This window comes from Acomys russatus, chromosome 17 (assembly GCF_903995435.1).
Source record: "Acomys russatus chromosome 17, mAcoRus1.1, whole genome shotgun sequence".
In the NCBI taxonomy this organism is placed as follows: Eukaryota; Metazoa; Chordata; class Mammalia; order Rodentia; family Muridae; genus Acomys; species Acomys russatus.
Genome location: NC_067153.1, coordinates 38,690,579 through 38,706,563, shown reverse-complemented (window position 1 = coordinate 38,706,563; position 15,985 = coordinate 38,690,579). Strand labels below are relative to the sequence as shown.

Below are 15,985 nucleotides of genomic sequence, written 5' to 3'. Positions count from 1 at the left end.
ACCAGGGGCCCAGGAGCAAAGGTTCAGACATGATGAGGTCAGCAGACAGTGTGTAGACAGGCCGTGATAGCCTAGAGCCACTGTGCAGGAGGCAAGGGGTGGCTCCTATCCTCTTCATCCTGACAGAAGGTGAGGAGGGGGGGAAGGGGGATCCCACATTCACTATCCTCCACCGGGGCTGCCAACCCTGTCATCCCCAATTATCACGTAATGGCCTCCTTGACACACAGCTTTATTAATAAAATTAACAAGTGCTGAGGCGGCTGAGTGACCTTGGCTGTTCTGCTGTGGTGGAGATTGTCCCAGGAGGGCAGGTGAAAGATGAGGGATACACCTGGATCCCCTGGGAGCCTCTCCTACTTCAGAGGAGAGCTGTGCTTGGATATTTCAGTCTCACATGCTCACACCCTACGTTCAGCCACTAGACTGCGATCCTGATGTCTGCACGGGGGCGATGTGTGGAAGAGCTCTGCACTACGCCCGGCACAAGCAGATGTGGAACACAGGCTCAGGTGCTCTCACCTGGGAGGCCCTCAGCAGAGGCCGGAGGCTTAAGGGAGCCAGACTCCGGTGCTGGCTGCCTCTCTTTTCTGGGCCTTTCTCAGATTCATGCCGGTTGGAAGAGCTGCAGCCTTCGAGGGCTGCGTGAGTGGGTGACACCTGCCCCCTGGTGGTCATAGGGAGCAAGTTCCCCCTCCAATTTTGTTTGTTTTGTTTTTCTAGCTCTGGGGATTGAACCCAGGCTTCATGCATGCTGGTCAATGCTCTACCATGGAGATACACACAGCCTTTCTGTTTACACCCTGAGCCTTCCAGGGCCTTTGAGGGAGAGCATCTTTGTGACTTCAGCCACGCATAGTTCAGGACTGCTTCCCATGCGGCACCCCCATCCAGTCCCTTTGGAGCCCAGGTCCTAAGCCCACCCTTCTGAGGGACATGCCAGTGGGAGCAGGTGAAATGGGAAGTATGGGGCAGGGATGCCGATAAAACGCCTTTGCTGGGACCTTACACACAGAGAGACTGACTGACCAGCAAGGGAGGCAGGTGACCAGAAGGCCTACTATTCAGGGTACCTGCCCACAGGATAGAGCCTGGCAGTAGCAGAGTACATGAGACACAGAAGGAGCCAGGGGCCCTGCTGCAGGAGGATAGCACCACCCCTGCTGCCCTTTGCAGAGAGGCAACTGTATGAATGCTGTGTCTCCAGTGAACTGAGACATACTCCTGGTGGGGTAAAAGGGGCCATGGCCCTGGCCCTGGGCTCAGATTCGCCTTGTCTGATCAGCATTTTTAATAGACATCTCTAGTTCTAAGCAAGGTCAGGGCAGCCTGATGGTCCCCCAGCGTAGAGGACAGAATGCACTAGGCACACCTGGCTAGTTGGAGCTGATTACAGGAAGATGCCCCCTCCCCAGCCACCCCAATCACACAGGGGTACAGGATGTCCGGCTCAGGCACAGGTGATACAGTTCCTGTTGCTGCAGGGGTCGGACTGGCTCCCAGACTTGTTTTGTTTGGTCTTGCGGCTCCAGCCAAGGATGGGCCAGGGGCGGCCACGTGTAGGCATCGGGGTCTCAAAACCACACTCTCTCTGGCCCCACAGCAGTGCTGGCCGTCGGGGTCCCTACAGCCAAGACAGAGATGGATGTGGTCAGCGGTCACTGCCTGCCCTGTCTGTGGTGACCCTCGGAAGAGGTTAGGGCCCTCTAGGAGCAATGTGTGTGTTAGGGACATGTTAGGGGTATTTGAAGTGTTCGTGTGACCCTGCTTGTTACCCAACCTAGAGTCACCATGTTGGATGGATGTGACCTCTGGAATTGACTGGTTTAGAAGTTTCTGGTCTGGGGACAAATTCCCACTGAGGTGGTCTGGGGTCTTCATTTGGAGCAGGACAGTAGCCACAGTACGGAGGCACCATCACAGGTGGCTATTGTCCAGAAAGCCACCCCCAGTGAAGGCCACCTGCCCACCTTCTCTCTGAGGCCTCCTGAGTAACCAGGGGGGTGGGCACCAGGGGTGGGTTGGGCAATCTTCTCCCAGGCCAAGGGTTCACCGTGCTACGTGGTTCCGGGCTGGGCAGCAGGGACACGACCTGCAGGCTCACGCTTTCGTCGCCCACGCCCCTGAGCTGTGCCACCACTTCCATGTGCTTCCACCACTTGCAAGGCTGCCCATTCACAGACACGATGTAGTCACCTTCCTTCAGGCCGGCAGACTATGGAGAATGTGGATCCGTGAGGGGGGCGGCAGTACACGACGACAGTCCAGGGTCTCAGTATCGGGGTGGGCTAGAGGGCCTTTACCTCAGCCTGGCCCCCAGGAACAACAGCAGCGATGAGGACGGGCGAGTCTCCCCGCAGTGTGAGACCGAAGCCACCCTCTCCTCGAGTCATGTGCACCGGCCCTATCGTCTGCCACCGATTCTTGGTAGAGAACACAGACAGGGGTCCCTGGGAGGAGGGAAGTGGCAGAAGCATGGCTGAGTCCAGTCAAGGAGCCCTGACCTGTCTGACCCCATCTTAGCCCACACACCCTGGAGTAGAAACAGGTGCAGGGGTGGGGGGTGGGGGACAAAAGGAAGAGGGACAGGGAAGGGGACCTGGCTTGCTCACCAGCCGATGGAAGAAGTCAGCCACCTTCACCTGGGACAGGCTGGGCATTCTCACCTCTGGGACCTGGTGTGTCTTGGCTGACCGGGAAGGAGCAAAAGACCCGAAGCTCAACCCCAGGCCCTTGGCCCTCCCAGAACCGGAGTTCCACCCATGCCTGGGACTTGGCTCAACTCAGATTTCAGAGGCCTGAAACTGCATGTGGGATTTTTCTGGGTCCTCAAAGCCTAGCTGTCCCCACTGAGAGCCAGGGCCATACCAGTTCCCTGAATACATGTAGAGGCTTCCAGGGATCCACCAGGGAGCCCCAGTCTTTGTCCCCTCTTGCCTTGCAAGAGGCAAGTGGGGAAGGAGGTGGCAGGGGATATTGGAGATGCAGGGGATCTCCTCCCAGCCTCCACCCCTCAGCCCAGCCTGTCTCCCCACCATCCAAACCCTGCTGCCCATCAACTGTGTCCTCCTGACTCAGCCTCCTTATTGCTGGCTGAGATCACAGGCATGTGCTACCACACCCTGCTTGCTGACTGCCTCAGGGGCTCAGCTTAGCTCTCTGACTGACAGACTCATCCCAAAGGGCCCTGGCTGCTCACGTTGGATGTCGGGGGCCTCCGCAGCCTCAAAGAAGTCATCCTCGCGCTCAAGTTCTGAGTACTTGGCCAGCGAGCGCCGCAGTGCCTGAGTCACCACAACCTGTAGCAGGTCCACCTGGCGCAAGACTCTGCACAGAGTGTGAAGCCGCAGAGCCTCCTCCTGGGCCAGGATGGCACGCTTCAGGTGTGCCTTGGCTGTGCACAGGAATAGCACTATCTCACACACACATACACATGCACGCAGGCACACGCGTACACATACACACACCACCCATGCATGAATGGGTGCTTCTCCACCTGGCTCTTTCAGGGTGGGTTCCAGACCCCCTGTGTCAGGATGCATCAGGAAGTGAGATGGGACACAGGGAGAGACAGATTAGGAAAGTTCTGTCATGCCAAATAGTAGAGCAAGGGAAGAGCTGTCCTCAGCTCTGTCCCCACCTGCCCAGCACTCGCAAGAACTGCTTTCAGCAGGGATGCCAGTTGCTGGGTGACTATGGGGGCACCCTGCCACATTTGGCCCAGGACCCTGTCTGTAATGCCTCACCAAGTTTCCTGCGCTCTTCCGGGTGCTGCGGCAGTGTGGGACCTTGGGGCTCGCAGGCAGTTGAGGGCTGTAAGGTGTGCTCCCGCCTTGACAGGTCTCCCTTGGCTGCTGCAAGGGGTCAGAGAGGCCAGTGAGCCTTAGCAGGGAGCCTCTGTGGGAACACACAGGTGTGCATGCGGGACGATACACTCACGGGAGCTTTCGCAGAGCGCCATGGCTGCGTGATAGTGGGCCAGGGCGCAGAAGTGCTCAGCCTTGACACGTGCCAGGTTAGTCCAGGAGGCAGGTAGGTAGTCTCGGACAGGTGGCTGGGCCATGGCCCGGTGCACAAGCTCATACTCAGCTGCCACCTGCCAACAGGCATGCAGGTGCAAACGGAGCCTCAGCCTTACCTCATGGCGTGGAGGTCAAATAGACAGCTTAAGCCCCCTGCCTATGCACCCTAGGCTCAGTCTCCACCTATTTCTGCCCCACATCCCAGGAGCCCCTCCCCAGACTCCAAGCTGAGCTAGACCTGGGCATCTTAGGGTCTCAGCTCCATGTTCTCAGGACCTTGAGAACCAGCACAAGCCCTGGCTTTAGGGAGTGACACAGAGAACTAGGTGTGGCTGCCTCATCTGTGGCTACCCATCCTTCCCCGACCTGGCTCCAACCCATTTCAGCCTGGGTCCCATTGAGCTCTGCTCTTTACTCTGGGTGGCCATAGCTTGGCCACCTTGTTGGAGATCCTGGGCAGGGCTCCTTGGCCTCACCTGGGAAGCTTCCTGAGCCAACTGCAGCTGAGCTGGACTGTTGTCAGGTGTGGCAGAGGCTGACAGCAAAAGGCCCTTGAAGATGCACTCCTGTGCCTGGGCAACCATGAGCTGCTCCAACATGGAGAGAGAGGCGGCACTCATGTCTGGGCTCGGCGCGTGGGAGAAGTTCTCTCTCAGGAGTCTGAAGGCCCCTGAGGATGGATGGAGTGTTCACATGGGCAGCAAGGCTCCGTGCCCATCAGGACTACTTTCTGAACTTCCCACTGAAGGGCTTTTATGTGCTAAGCATCTCCCACAGTGAGGCCATGTCCACCAACCCTGTTTCCTACCACAGAGATGGGCACCATACCCCTCTTATTGTGGTCTACTGCCCTCACCAGCAGCCCTTTGGAAGGCCTCAGCGGCATGGCTGGTGCCCTCGGCGCAGGAGCAGTCCTGCCGCGCTCCGATCTGCGTGTGGAGTGCCCCAATGTTAAACAGTACACTGCCCTTCTCGAAGGCCAGAGCCCGCTGCTGTGCCGGGACCCCCGTGAGCGAGTCGTACCTGTGGCATGGTGTCAGGATGGGTACGGTTCCTATAACAACCTGGCTTCTCCCATCCCAGGGCCTCCACCACCTCTGTTGCTAGCCCCTACCAGTGGAAGAGCAGCCCTGGGCTCCGGGCAGGACTGAAGAAGCGTGCGTCCAGGAAACACAGCTGGCTGTAGTAGGCTGCAAGCAGATCTAGGCCCTCCTCATCCCTGCTGGGAGTCCTCGTGGCCTACAAGGGAGAGTCCAGCTGGGCCCAGTTCCAAGACCCACCATCATGGTGTTACCCTTGAACTCCTGGGCATCGTGCCCAAGGAGCCCTTGGCATCTTGGGAACTTTGAGGGCAGCCTGGCACAAGAGGCCAAGCAGGGCCCTGAAGAGGGGACAGGCATCGCCACTTCCTAGAGCAACAGAGCATGGCCATTATTACGGAGTCACCTCTTAGTCCATGAACATTAACAATGCCTGTCTCCCAGATCTCCTCCCAGCATGTGAGGACCCCATGTGAACCCCCACATTGGGATCCAACCTTCTCTTCTGTCTTCCTCTTCTCTGGAGCAACAGGAGTGGGAGGGGCCCACCTACCTGCCGCAGGTCCTCTAGTTCCTGGATCTCTGTCTCATAGGAGGTACCATCCTCTCCAAAGTGCTCAGAGATCAGCTCCTGATGGAAGAACAGGCATTGCTCTTGGTGGGGTGCTCCATGCCTGGCAGCCTGCTCTGGGGGATGGGAGGGGGCAGGAGAGAGCAGGTTGACTGTGTACTTGGGGCCAAGGAGAAGGGCTGAAGACCCCGGGGCGGGGGGCTGGGACATTGGTGGATGCTGGCGTCTGGTCCCCAAGCCCTGGGTTCCTAAGACAGAACCGGGCCAGGATTCTTGTGGTACCACTTTCACACATAGCCACTCGCCTGCCACCTTAGAGATGTAGTCTCTAAATCACAGGGTCATGCCACTTTCCCATGCGGACCTGCAGCCCTGGAAGGAGGGATGTGGCCTGTTCTGGGGCCTTAACTCTCTCAGGGTCACTCAGGAGCCAGCTGTTCTCAAAGAATAGGTACCAGATGGGTGGCATCCCTGAGCCAGGGGACCCTGGTGATCATGGGGGCCTTCTGGAATGATGAGGCCCCTTCGTGGCCATTCTGGGGCAGGGCCCCAATGCAAACCTTCATATCACCCTTAGCCCCGGTTGTGGGGACCAGAAGAACCAGGCAGCAGGAGGACAGTGCCAGTTCCCCTGTATGGCAGCCCTTTCTTCCCCTGTGCCTCAGTTTCCTCATTTGTTCAATGAGATGACTGGATTAGGAAGCATCTAACCCCCCTCATCCCACTTCAGGGCCATGCCCCTCAGAGTTCACGGGGGCCAGCCCTTACCTTCAGGGGTGTGGCCCAGTCCAACTCCTTGGTTTCCTTCAGGCCCAGGGGGATCATGGGAATGGTAACCCTTTCACTAGAACCAGAAGGATGGGCTCAAGACACACCACCCATAGTGGCCCCCCTCAGAGTCCTACCCTGAGGCTCCCACCACCCAGGTGCGCCCTCCACGCTTGTGGGCATGCGCCCCGCCTGGTGTCTCACACCCTTCTGGCTGGTCTACATCTATGCTGCTGCTCAGCTCTGCCAGCTCCTCTTTCAGCAGCTGTAGGTTGGAGTTGACGTAGCTGAGCTCCAAGGCGACTGTCTCGCGGACCCAGGTGTTCCGGGTGGCTCTAGGAAAGGCCAGGGAAGGGGAGAAGACACGTGCCTGAGGTAGATCCGGTGACCCAGACCCACAGCAGCCCTCCTGCCCGACCCAAGCTTCAGAGCCAATCCCAAAAGGGTGAGCACTACTGGGCCGGCCCCAATTGCTGCAGTAAGTGTGACCATAGAGCTAAGTAGGCCTGACTCAGAGGGGCCTCCCTCTTACCGCTGGTTCTCCAATGCCATTGCAATTCCAACACAAGTACCCCAGACGGTGGGCACAGCCAGTCCTCCCTGTGTCTATACTGGGCACTAACACAGGGACCAGGGGGGTCTCTGATGACAGGGAAGAGGAGGATGTTGAGGGGTATGGGCATGGGGCTCCTGTAGAGCATGGGTTGCAAAGGCCGTGGGGAGATCAGAATACATCGAGCGTTCCTGTGCTTAGAGGAAGCAGCCTGGGTCAGAAGATCAATGTTAAGGTCTCCGACATTGGAGTGCCCCAGCCGCCTCTCATACACAGCCTCTTCTGAGCAGCCTCTGAAGTTCACCAGATACTGTTGGGCCTCCTAAAGAGGCTTTGGGTCCTTTGGCCAAGCAGACAGGAGGAGGCCCAGAGGTGGGAATGGGCCTGGTTTGTCTGTGAGGGTCTAGGTTGGGTGCTGAAGTATATAACATGGCTACCAGGACCTGAGTGGCAGCCATGCGGTGGCCATCTTTCCCATATGTCCCTCTTTCTGACTGATGGCAGGATTGCTACCTGGTCCAGGGCCGGGTGGCAGCCGGTGCTCACCTGTAGAGGTTTTCGGCACCAGTTCGCATCCGCAGCTCCTTGCTGATCTGCTGGTGGAGCCGAGCCCTGTGGCTCTGCAGCTGGCCAGGAGGATTCTGCACCAAGGAGCCATGGCCCTGCGGGGAGGACGTAGGCACGTATGTCTACAGAGCTCTCATCAGCATAGCCTCTGGCAAGCTCAGAGGACCTTGGCCTGTCCTTGGAGGAAAGAAGTGGTCACTGTGGGCTGGAACCTCAGCTAGTGTGACAGGGAGGGGCTAGGCAAGCCTCGATGGGGCCATGGGTGAGATGCTTCTTCACAATGTTTCACAGATGCCAAAAGCTAAGCCTCATCCCAGCCAACTAATTGGCCCACACATCAAGAGGCCTCCCATAGGACCCACTCTCCTAACACTGAGTACTCCATGGCCCCAGTGGGTAAGAGCCCATACTGGTCTTGCAGGAACCCAAGTTCGGTTCCCAGAACCCATGGCAGGCGGCTCACTCTGTAATTCTATGTCCAGTGGGGATCCGACACCTCTGGCCTCTAGGGACACCTGACCTCATATGCAAATAACCATACACGGACATGCACACATAACTAAAAATAAAATGTTTTTAAAATTTAAAATAAGGGGGCTGGAGAGATGGCTCAGCAGTTAAGATCACGAGCTGCTCTTGCAGAGGACCCAGGTTCGATTCCCAGCACACACATGGCAGCTCAAAACTGTCTGAAACTCCAGTTCCAGGAGCTCCGACACCCTTACGTGGACATACACGCAGGCAAAACACCAATGCACATGAGATAAAAATAAAATATATTATGTTGTAAATCTCCATTAGGAAGCCCTTTCTTTTTTTTTTTTTTTTTTTTTTTTTCTGTTTCTTAGCAATTAAACTTTATTATGCAACCCAACTAGCTTATACAAGAAGGAAAAAGGTTAAAGGGACAAAAGAGTGAACCTTCTGGTAGCCGTTCCACGGGACGGATCCTTAGGTGTCTCTCTGGCCTGCGTGCTGATCCAGCTTGTCCGCTGCCCCTGCACGCTCTCTCTCAGGAAGCCCTTTCTAATTGTCCTTGCTAGAACCAACGTCATATGCTCTGGGGACTCATCAGATCAGCTATGCAGTGGTACAGTTTGCCCAGGAGGGTCTGGCCACCTCTCCAGAGAGCTACTACCAAAGCCTAGGATGAGCCCCCTTTAAAAGGACCTGGCCTATGCAGCATTAGTGACATGTCTCCAGGGCTCTGGCTCACAGGGCTTTTGAAGCAATGTAGCCACAGACACTGAGACCCACGGTCACCAGACAGTTATGGGCTTTGGGCCTGTGCTGCCTGTGGGGACCTGATCTGTGATACAGACAACCAGGCATCGGGTTCCAGTGTCCCTCTGCCAGCTCCTGTGGGATGAAAGCTCCTGCTGTGTAATGTGAGAGAGGTGGCCCGGGTTATCTGTGGCATCCCCTCTCTCCAACCACTGGCTCAGCCATGGCCTACCGGCTTCCTCCCAGAGCTGCCAAGGAGTGGGGATCAGTGGAGTAGCACATAGCCTGAAGTCCTCCAAGCCACACTGGGTGGCTTGGCTGGGTTAGCTAGCTCACCAGCCTAAGACTTGGTGGTAAAGATTTTGCAAAAGGCTCTTTCCCCGGGAAGCATCCTCACTAGTGGTCACTGGCCACCTAACAGATGGAGGTGGGGGTGGGGGTGGGGACGAGATCATAGAGATTCTAATCTAAATGACACTGTGTGTGTGTGTGTGTGTGTGTGTGTGTGTGTGTGTGTGTGTGTGTGTGTGTAAATCCTGGCAGTGTTGATACTGGCCATGCATTCAAAACACGGCTTACTGTCATACAAACAACAGCCCTCTCAGTCCACAACACACAGTACCTTGCACAGGTTAAGCAAGGCTTATACCTTGGCCATGGATGGAGTTCCTGGAGGCAATTACTTTGACTGCGGCCCAGCCCCTTACCATAGAGTCAGTTTTCCAAGAAAGGCTCATGTCATCAAAGAGTGCCTACAGAAGTAGCACCTGGGCATCATCACCCCAGAAGAAGGAGGCCATTAGGTCATCCTTGGGTGACCACCGATAGGTGACTCAGTCTCTGGATAGCTGGCACGAGACAGCATAGAGGCAGAGCAGATAGAAGTGCTGGACTCACACTGTACTGCCTGCTTCTCCGGGGCCCATCCCTAACTGTGCAGGAGGAAAACTGAGGCCACGACAGTCTCCTCTCTTCAAAGCTGCTTCAAAATAAACAAACCAACATACAAACAAACCAGAAAACAACAACAAAACTACAAACATCTTCTTCCCAAGATCCTACTACAAGGCCCTAGCCTCCTACGTTCCGGCGAGCAGCTATGGCTAGACATGTGTGCTGGGCAGTAGGTAGGCCTCAGCTCAGAGATGGGTTGATGGCCCTAGCTGTCTCCCTCACCTGCAGCAGCCAGGCACTCTGGGCTTTCTAGACACCAAACCCCCAGCCCTAAGCCTGTTCTTGCCCTTCTTAACCTTGGTTCACTCAAGGAGGTCAAGCCAGCCTCCTACCCCATGTTGTCAGAAAGGCAAGATAAACAAGCCAGAAACAGATCTATAAGGCTGGATTGATTCTGGTGGCCCACACCCAGTTTTCCACACTGGGCTGAGGGCCATCAGCAGGGAGGGGGAACCGCCTCTCTCCCAGTGCAATCTCCCACCCTTTGGAAACAAAGGCCATCTAAGCACTGGTGACCTCCATGGTGTCGATTCCTGCCTAACACTGGGAGAGCTTGCCACCTGGGACAGCCCAACAGCAATGACCCAGAACATGGGCCTGGCCATGTCCAGAGAGGAAAGGGGTGGGGCCAGAGAAACAAAACCTCCCACCCAGAGACCCAGTGGCCTAAACTGGGCTGTCCCCTAGGATTACTTATCCCCATACGGGGCCTGAGAATAGAAAGAAGGGTTAGCCCTACACCTTGCCAGGGTTCCTCTACTGAGTTTTTTTTAGGGGGAGTCCCACACTCATGCCAGGGAGGCTCTCCAATGCAACATGCACTTCTTCCAAAGGGCTCCTGCAAAGGATAGCCATCCCAGGAGTCCCGTGTCGCAGGCTGTCTGTTTCCCTCCCTCCTTCCCTTCCTTTCTCTTCCTCATCCTCCTTCTCTCTCTAGTGCCAGCTAGTCACTGTGGCATCAGGCATGCCCAGGTAGGAGGGAGCCCTTGAGGGATCTGTCCAAGCCCCACTGCCACCCTCCTCTCTCACTCCCATAGGAGACCTGAGCCGCACACACAAAAGCTGGATAGAATCAGCCAGCAACAATGCGTAGCCTGACACCAGGAAGGAAGGAGGGCAAAGTGCCATGGCAGACACCTGGGAGTTGTGACAGGAGCCTCTGCTTAGCAGCCCCTAGGAGGAGTGGACAGGAGTGCCCCCAGAGCCTGCACAAACGGTAAGAAACTCAAAGGCTCACTGATCCCTAGAAAATACTCCAGAGTGAAATCAACATAACACGCCTGGGGCAAAGAATGAACAAACCTCCATTCTACTCCTATTTACCCCCGTGTTCCAGGAAGACCGGGCACCTTCACCCGCCCCCCAGAATCAGGGACTACGAAAGGGGTGTGTGTACTGGAAAGTGGCAAAAAGGACAGGCTGCCCCGTGAAGCCCAGAAGGTTTCTGTCGTCGTCGTCTGCTGCTGCAATCTTACATCTGATGGACACCGGCTTCCACAGCCGTGTATGAGAGGGAATTGTCAGGTGTCAGAATAAAACACCTGATTGTTGGTGGAGGTGAGAGAGTAGGGGCTATCGCCTACCAGTACCAAGAAGTTCCCTTCAGGGAAACCATCCAGACTTTGGTTGCGCCACTGGGATACCCACCTAGCTGAAACATTTGCTCTGAGCCTCTCCTTGGGGCCTCAGTTTCCCCAACTGGCTTTCAGGGGAGCGGGTCCCAGGAAAGAAAGGCCGCCAAGGCCCGTGCTGCTCAGCATGGGGCAAAAGGCTGGAGACACACACCCCTCCTCAGCCCCCACCTGGCGGATGCTGCCTTCGTCTTGCTGCCCGGCCTTGTCCTCGTCAGCGCCTTGGTCATCTGGCCTCTCCTCGAGAATCATCTCTGCCCGCCTGGACGCTGACCCCGAGAGGCCGCGAGCAGCAGATCCCTCGGGCTCCAGAGAGGATCAGCCACGCAGCACGGACTGTCCGCTCCTGGAGAGTCTAACTGACCGGTGCCCCAGGGAGTGGGCCCCGCCTGCAAAACGTGGTACTGTCCAATCAGAGGTGAGAACTGCTCCGACGGATAGCAACTGCTACCAACCAGAGTGAGAGAAAGGCGGGCTCCCGGTAAGGGGGTCTGGTAACCCCTAGCAACCAGGGCCGCTCGCCGAACACCGTACGCATGCGCCACGCTGGCTGCAGTGCTTGCCGGAAAGTTGGGAAAAGACTAACTGGGTTGGGGGCGGTGACCGGGCGCGGTCGCGGCCCCTGCAGGGACTTCGGGGCTTTATCTCGTCACCCCGGCAACGAGACCCTCCTGGACTGCTCCAAAAATGTTTACAATGGGGTTTTTAAACGGTTTGATAGAGACAAGTGCTTGTGCTGATTCTTAAAACAATGCCTGCTTTCTTCCCGGCACTGCCGAGCAGAGCGCCGCTGCGGTCCCCTTGTTTCCAGAACCGCCCCCAGAGCCCTCGCCTCCGAGACCTGGTTATGCATTTGTTTCGAGAGCCTGCATCCTCTTTAACCCGTTTGTACTTCGAGAACTTGCTTGCCTCCTGGAGCTCCTGTTTTGAGAATTGGACTTTTTCCAGAACCCGAGCTCCTTACAGGGAGGGAGCATTTCTCAGATTCCACGTATGCTGGCTCACACTGGACGAGCTGAGAACACATCCCAGAAGTGAGTGGCAAGCCCTTTGTCAAGCTGCTCCAAAGGTCAGCCTCCTCTGTGCTGCCCTCCACCTGGGTCACTGCTTGCCCTTACTGAGTCAGCGGCTCAATCTCCAGGCCCCACCCCCTCCCCTCCCGCGCGCACACACCTGGCTCTGTCATCCCCAGATCTAAAACCTCTCAGCTAAGCTCTTGGACATCCCTGGCCATCTCTAACTCTCATGGGCTCCACCAGCCCACTCCAAACTTCCTGCCCTTTCCCAATGGCCTTTTTGAGCGCAGGGCATTCTTCGCCCCACCCCACACCCCAGCCCGCAAACCCCCCTCCCACGCATCTTCCTGGTGAACACTGCCTGTCTTCACTTCACCCTCCACAGAGATCTTCACGATCAGCTCCTCCATCACTGGGGCTCTGATCATGCTGCCTGAGTGTGGCCAACACCTCAGAAACTTCACAGTGAGCTAGCGCAAGCACTGTCGTCTCCTAGCACATTTGCCACCTTCCTGTATAGGCAACCAGGAGTTCTGTGTGCACAGATCTACAGCACTCTCCCAGCAAAGCGTGTATGACTAAAGTACTGTTTGGTTTTGTTTTTTGTTTTTTCTAGACAAGGTTTCTCTGTGTAGCCTTCTTTGTAGACCAGGCTGCCCTCAAACTCATAGCGATCCACCTGCCTCTGCCTCTCGAGTGCTGGGATTAAAGGTGTGTGCCACCACACCTGGCCCTATTTTTTAAAAATATTTATTTTATTTTAATGTGTGTGTGTGTATGTGTGTGTGTGTGTGTGTGTGTGTGTGTATGTGTGTGTGTTTCTGATATGAGTGCAATGCCTGTCGAGTCCAGAAGAACTAGAGTTACAGGCAGTTGTGAGCTGTTGGATGAAGGGGCTGGAAACCGGACTTAGGTCCAGCATAAGAGCCATACACACTCTTAACCACTGACCCGCATCTCTCCACTCCTCCCAGACTGGCTCTTAACTATTCCTTTCTCTCTCGGCAGGATTATTCTTTTCACAAACCTTAGGAAAATTCACCCCTCCCCAGCTCACTAAAGACAGCTGCAGGGATCCACAGAGATTTCAGAAACACTTTCTCCCTGGGTTCCCACTCAGGGCTCTTAGGGATGTCCTGATGCAGTCCCCGGGTCCACTCCCAGGGGTCCTGCAGGACATCTTAGTTCAGCAGGTAAGGCTATTAGGAGACAAGGGTGGCTCTTGATTGCTGAGGGTCCTACGAACTCCAGGGTTTTCAGATGAGAACCCTAAAGTTGGCCAAGAATCAGGTTGGAGGGGGCAGAGAAATATAGCTCAGTTGGTAGAATGAATACTTGCCTGGCATGTAGGAAGGAAGTCCTAGGCTCAATCCACTGCACTGCACACAACACCATTAATGCCAGTATATATGATCTAAAAGCAGGAGGCCCAGACGCTCAAGGTTTGCTCTACTCACATAGTAAGTGTGAGACTAGCCTGGAATCTACAAGTTTTAGCAAACAAAACAAAACAAACAAACAAACAAACAAATCCAGGTTGGAGAATAGGATAAAGCATTTTCAGACAGGGAATGTAGCCTCAACATGTTCCCCACTCCCCCAGGTCTAAGGCAATAGAAGATGAAGGTCAACATCTGGGCTGTCGAGCCAGTAAAGTTGCTGAGGCATTTGACAGCTGGTCCTTGGTGGGGATATTCTGTTCTCAGCATTTGTGGTTTGCCTTCAATGCTTACTCCCACTGGGAAGGGATGGTTCTGAGGGCCGTGCCAACACTCAGCCAGATGAAACCTGAGGTGGAGAAGACCCTGAACAGGGGCTCTACCTAGGGGTGTTCCTGGGAGTAGGGGGCAAGCAGGCCATGACTACAAAGCAGGAAGAATGGCATTGCCCAAGAAGCAGAAATCGGTGGGATACTTGTTGTATCTCAGTTGGCAGAGAGCTTGGGGTTGAACTCACAGAAGGTATATGAAAGGACATGGTATATGAATTCTGGGGGAAAATAAAAAAGGTAGGAGGAAGTGGTGGCACACACCTGTGGTCCCAGCACTCGGGAGGCAGAGGCAGGCGGATCTTTGTGAGTTCGAGACCAGCCTGGTCTACAAAGTGAGTCCAGGACAGCCAAGGCCACACAGAGAAACCCTGTCTTGAAAAAAAAAAAAAAAAAAAAAAAACCAAACAGCTAGGAGGAGATAGTCGCATCCAGTGGTACTAAGGAGGCTTCATGTGAGGTTCTAGGTTGGATCCCAGCATTAGGCTGTGAGGGGAAGTGACATATGACAGGAGAGGCAGAGCCCACGGAGCCTCAGCCTCCTCAGGAAGAACCAGGGAGTGATTATAGAATTAGAGGACAATTTCCGAGGGCAAGGGTGGGGGGTGCCATGGCATGAAATAGGCGTGCTAGGCCAGGAAGTGCTCAGGCAGGGCCTCGGGGTACAGTTCAGTGGTAGAACATTTGCCACGCAGAGCACAGCAGGAGGCCCAAGGTTCAGTCTCCGGCACCACGAGTACAACATTGCAAGTGGAGGTAGACGCAGTGTGAAAAGCACTGTGCAGTTAAAGACTCCATCAGCAGCTTAGAGAGTTTCAGGGTAGCATCTAAGAGGGTGCTAGCCATGGTGAGGGCTTGGTTTGGCTAAGCTAGCTTGCAGAACTACTTGGTTTATCAAGCTGTGTGTTTTTATTCCAGCACTTACTGGCCTGGTCCATTACTATTATTATTATTATTATTATTATTATTATTATTATTATTATTATTATTATTATTATTATTATTATTTTGGAGTGGATGACTAGAGGAGGAGGAGGAGGGGGAAGAAAAAGGACCCCAAATAAAATGTAACCATTGGAAATGAATAGCTATACCTTAATAAGACTAGACTTAAAAGGAACTCAGAAGAAATAGCATGCTAGCTAGAAAGCAACTGCCATACATAACATTTGGGGTATATAACTGAAGAAACTCTGCAACCTAAATAAGCTAACTGAGTCAAAAGAAGATAGGGCACACATATGTGAGTGGCAGTGCACATCTGTCACGTAGTGAGAAGCTGACGGTCAGGGGACAACAGAAGGTGGGAGGCCAGATGAGAGGGAAGGCTGTGCTGGTGAGCACTGCCAGGGCGGCTGAGGCCAGAGGGGTGTTCTATGTCCAGCCTCATCCTGCACATCTTGATCACAGCCATGATTGACGAATCCCTCAATTGCCATTTCTTTCTTAAGCAATTGAACTTCATATAGTGAGTCTACCCAGCCTGCCGTAAGAACTAACCGGAAGCTTATGCAATGGGAACCCATTTCCTAGGAGGCTCTCAGGAATTCTGAGAGAGGCCTCTCTGGCTGAGAGGATCCTGTAGAGGGTGACCATGTTTTCTGCCCTGGACACTACCATGGCCCGGCCCACCCCCAAGAGCTGTGCAGTGTCCTGGGGCAGCCTGAGAGTGGTAGGGAGGATGGGCCTCCAGGAAGTCCATGGTGGGTCTGGTCCTCCTCCAGTCTCCTCGCAGGGCAGGAAACAAGCTTTCCCCCAAGTCACCTTGAACGAGATAAGTCTGCCTACCTCGATCCAGATGGCATATGGAGCACAGGCCCATACTTGGGCATCTTCACAGTAGGGCTCGAGGATGGAGGACCAAGCACTTT

General features: G+C 55.0%; 1 protein-coding gene across 1 annotated transcript; it reads right to left on the bottom strand.

Moving 5' to 3' along the window:
• Positions 1–1,072: 1,072 nt before the first annotated feature.
• Positions 1,073–11,655, bottom strand: Rhpn1 (rhophilin Rho GTPase binding protein 1). Its single transcript, XM_051159747.1, has 15 exons — positions 11,502–11,655; positions 7,501–7,616; positions 6,608–6,736; positions 6,402–6,477; positions 5,616–5,693; positions 5,137–5,261; positions 4,879–5,045; positions 4,499–4,692; positions 3,940–4,096; positions 3,747–3,854; positions 3,200–3,394; positions 2,613–2,689; positions 2,304–2,450; positions 2,054–2,215; positions 1,073–1,624 (listed from the first exon to the last, which is right to left on the bottom strand). The coding sequence occupies exons 1-15, from the start codon at positions 11,580–11,582 to the stop codon at positions 1,451–1,453; spliced, it is 1,986 nt and encodes a 661-aa protein (XP_051015704.1). The 5' UTR covers positions 11,583–11,655; the 3' UTR covers positions 1,073–1,450.
• Between the last annotated feature and the right edge of the window lie 4,330 nt (positions 11,656–15,985).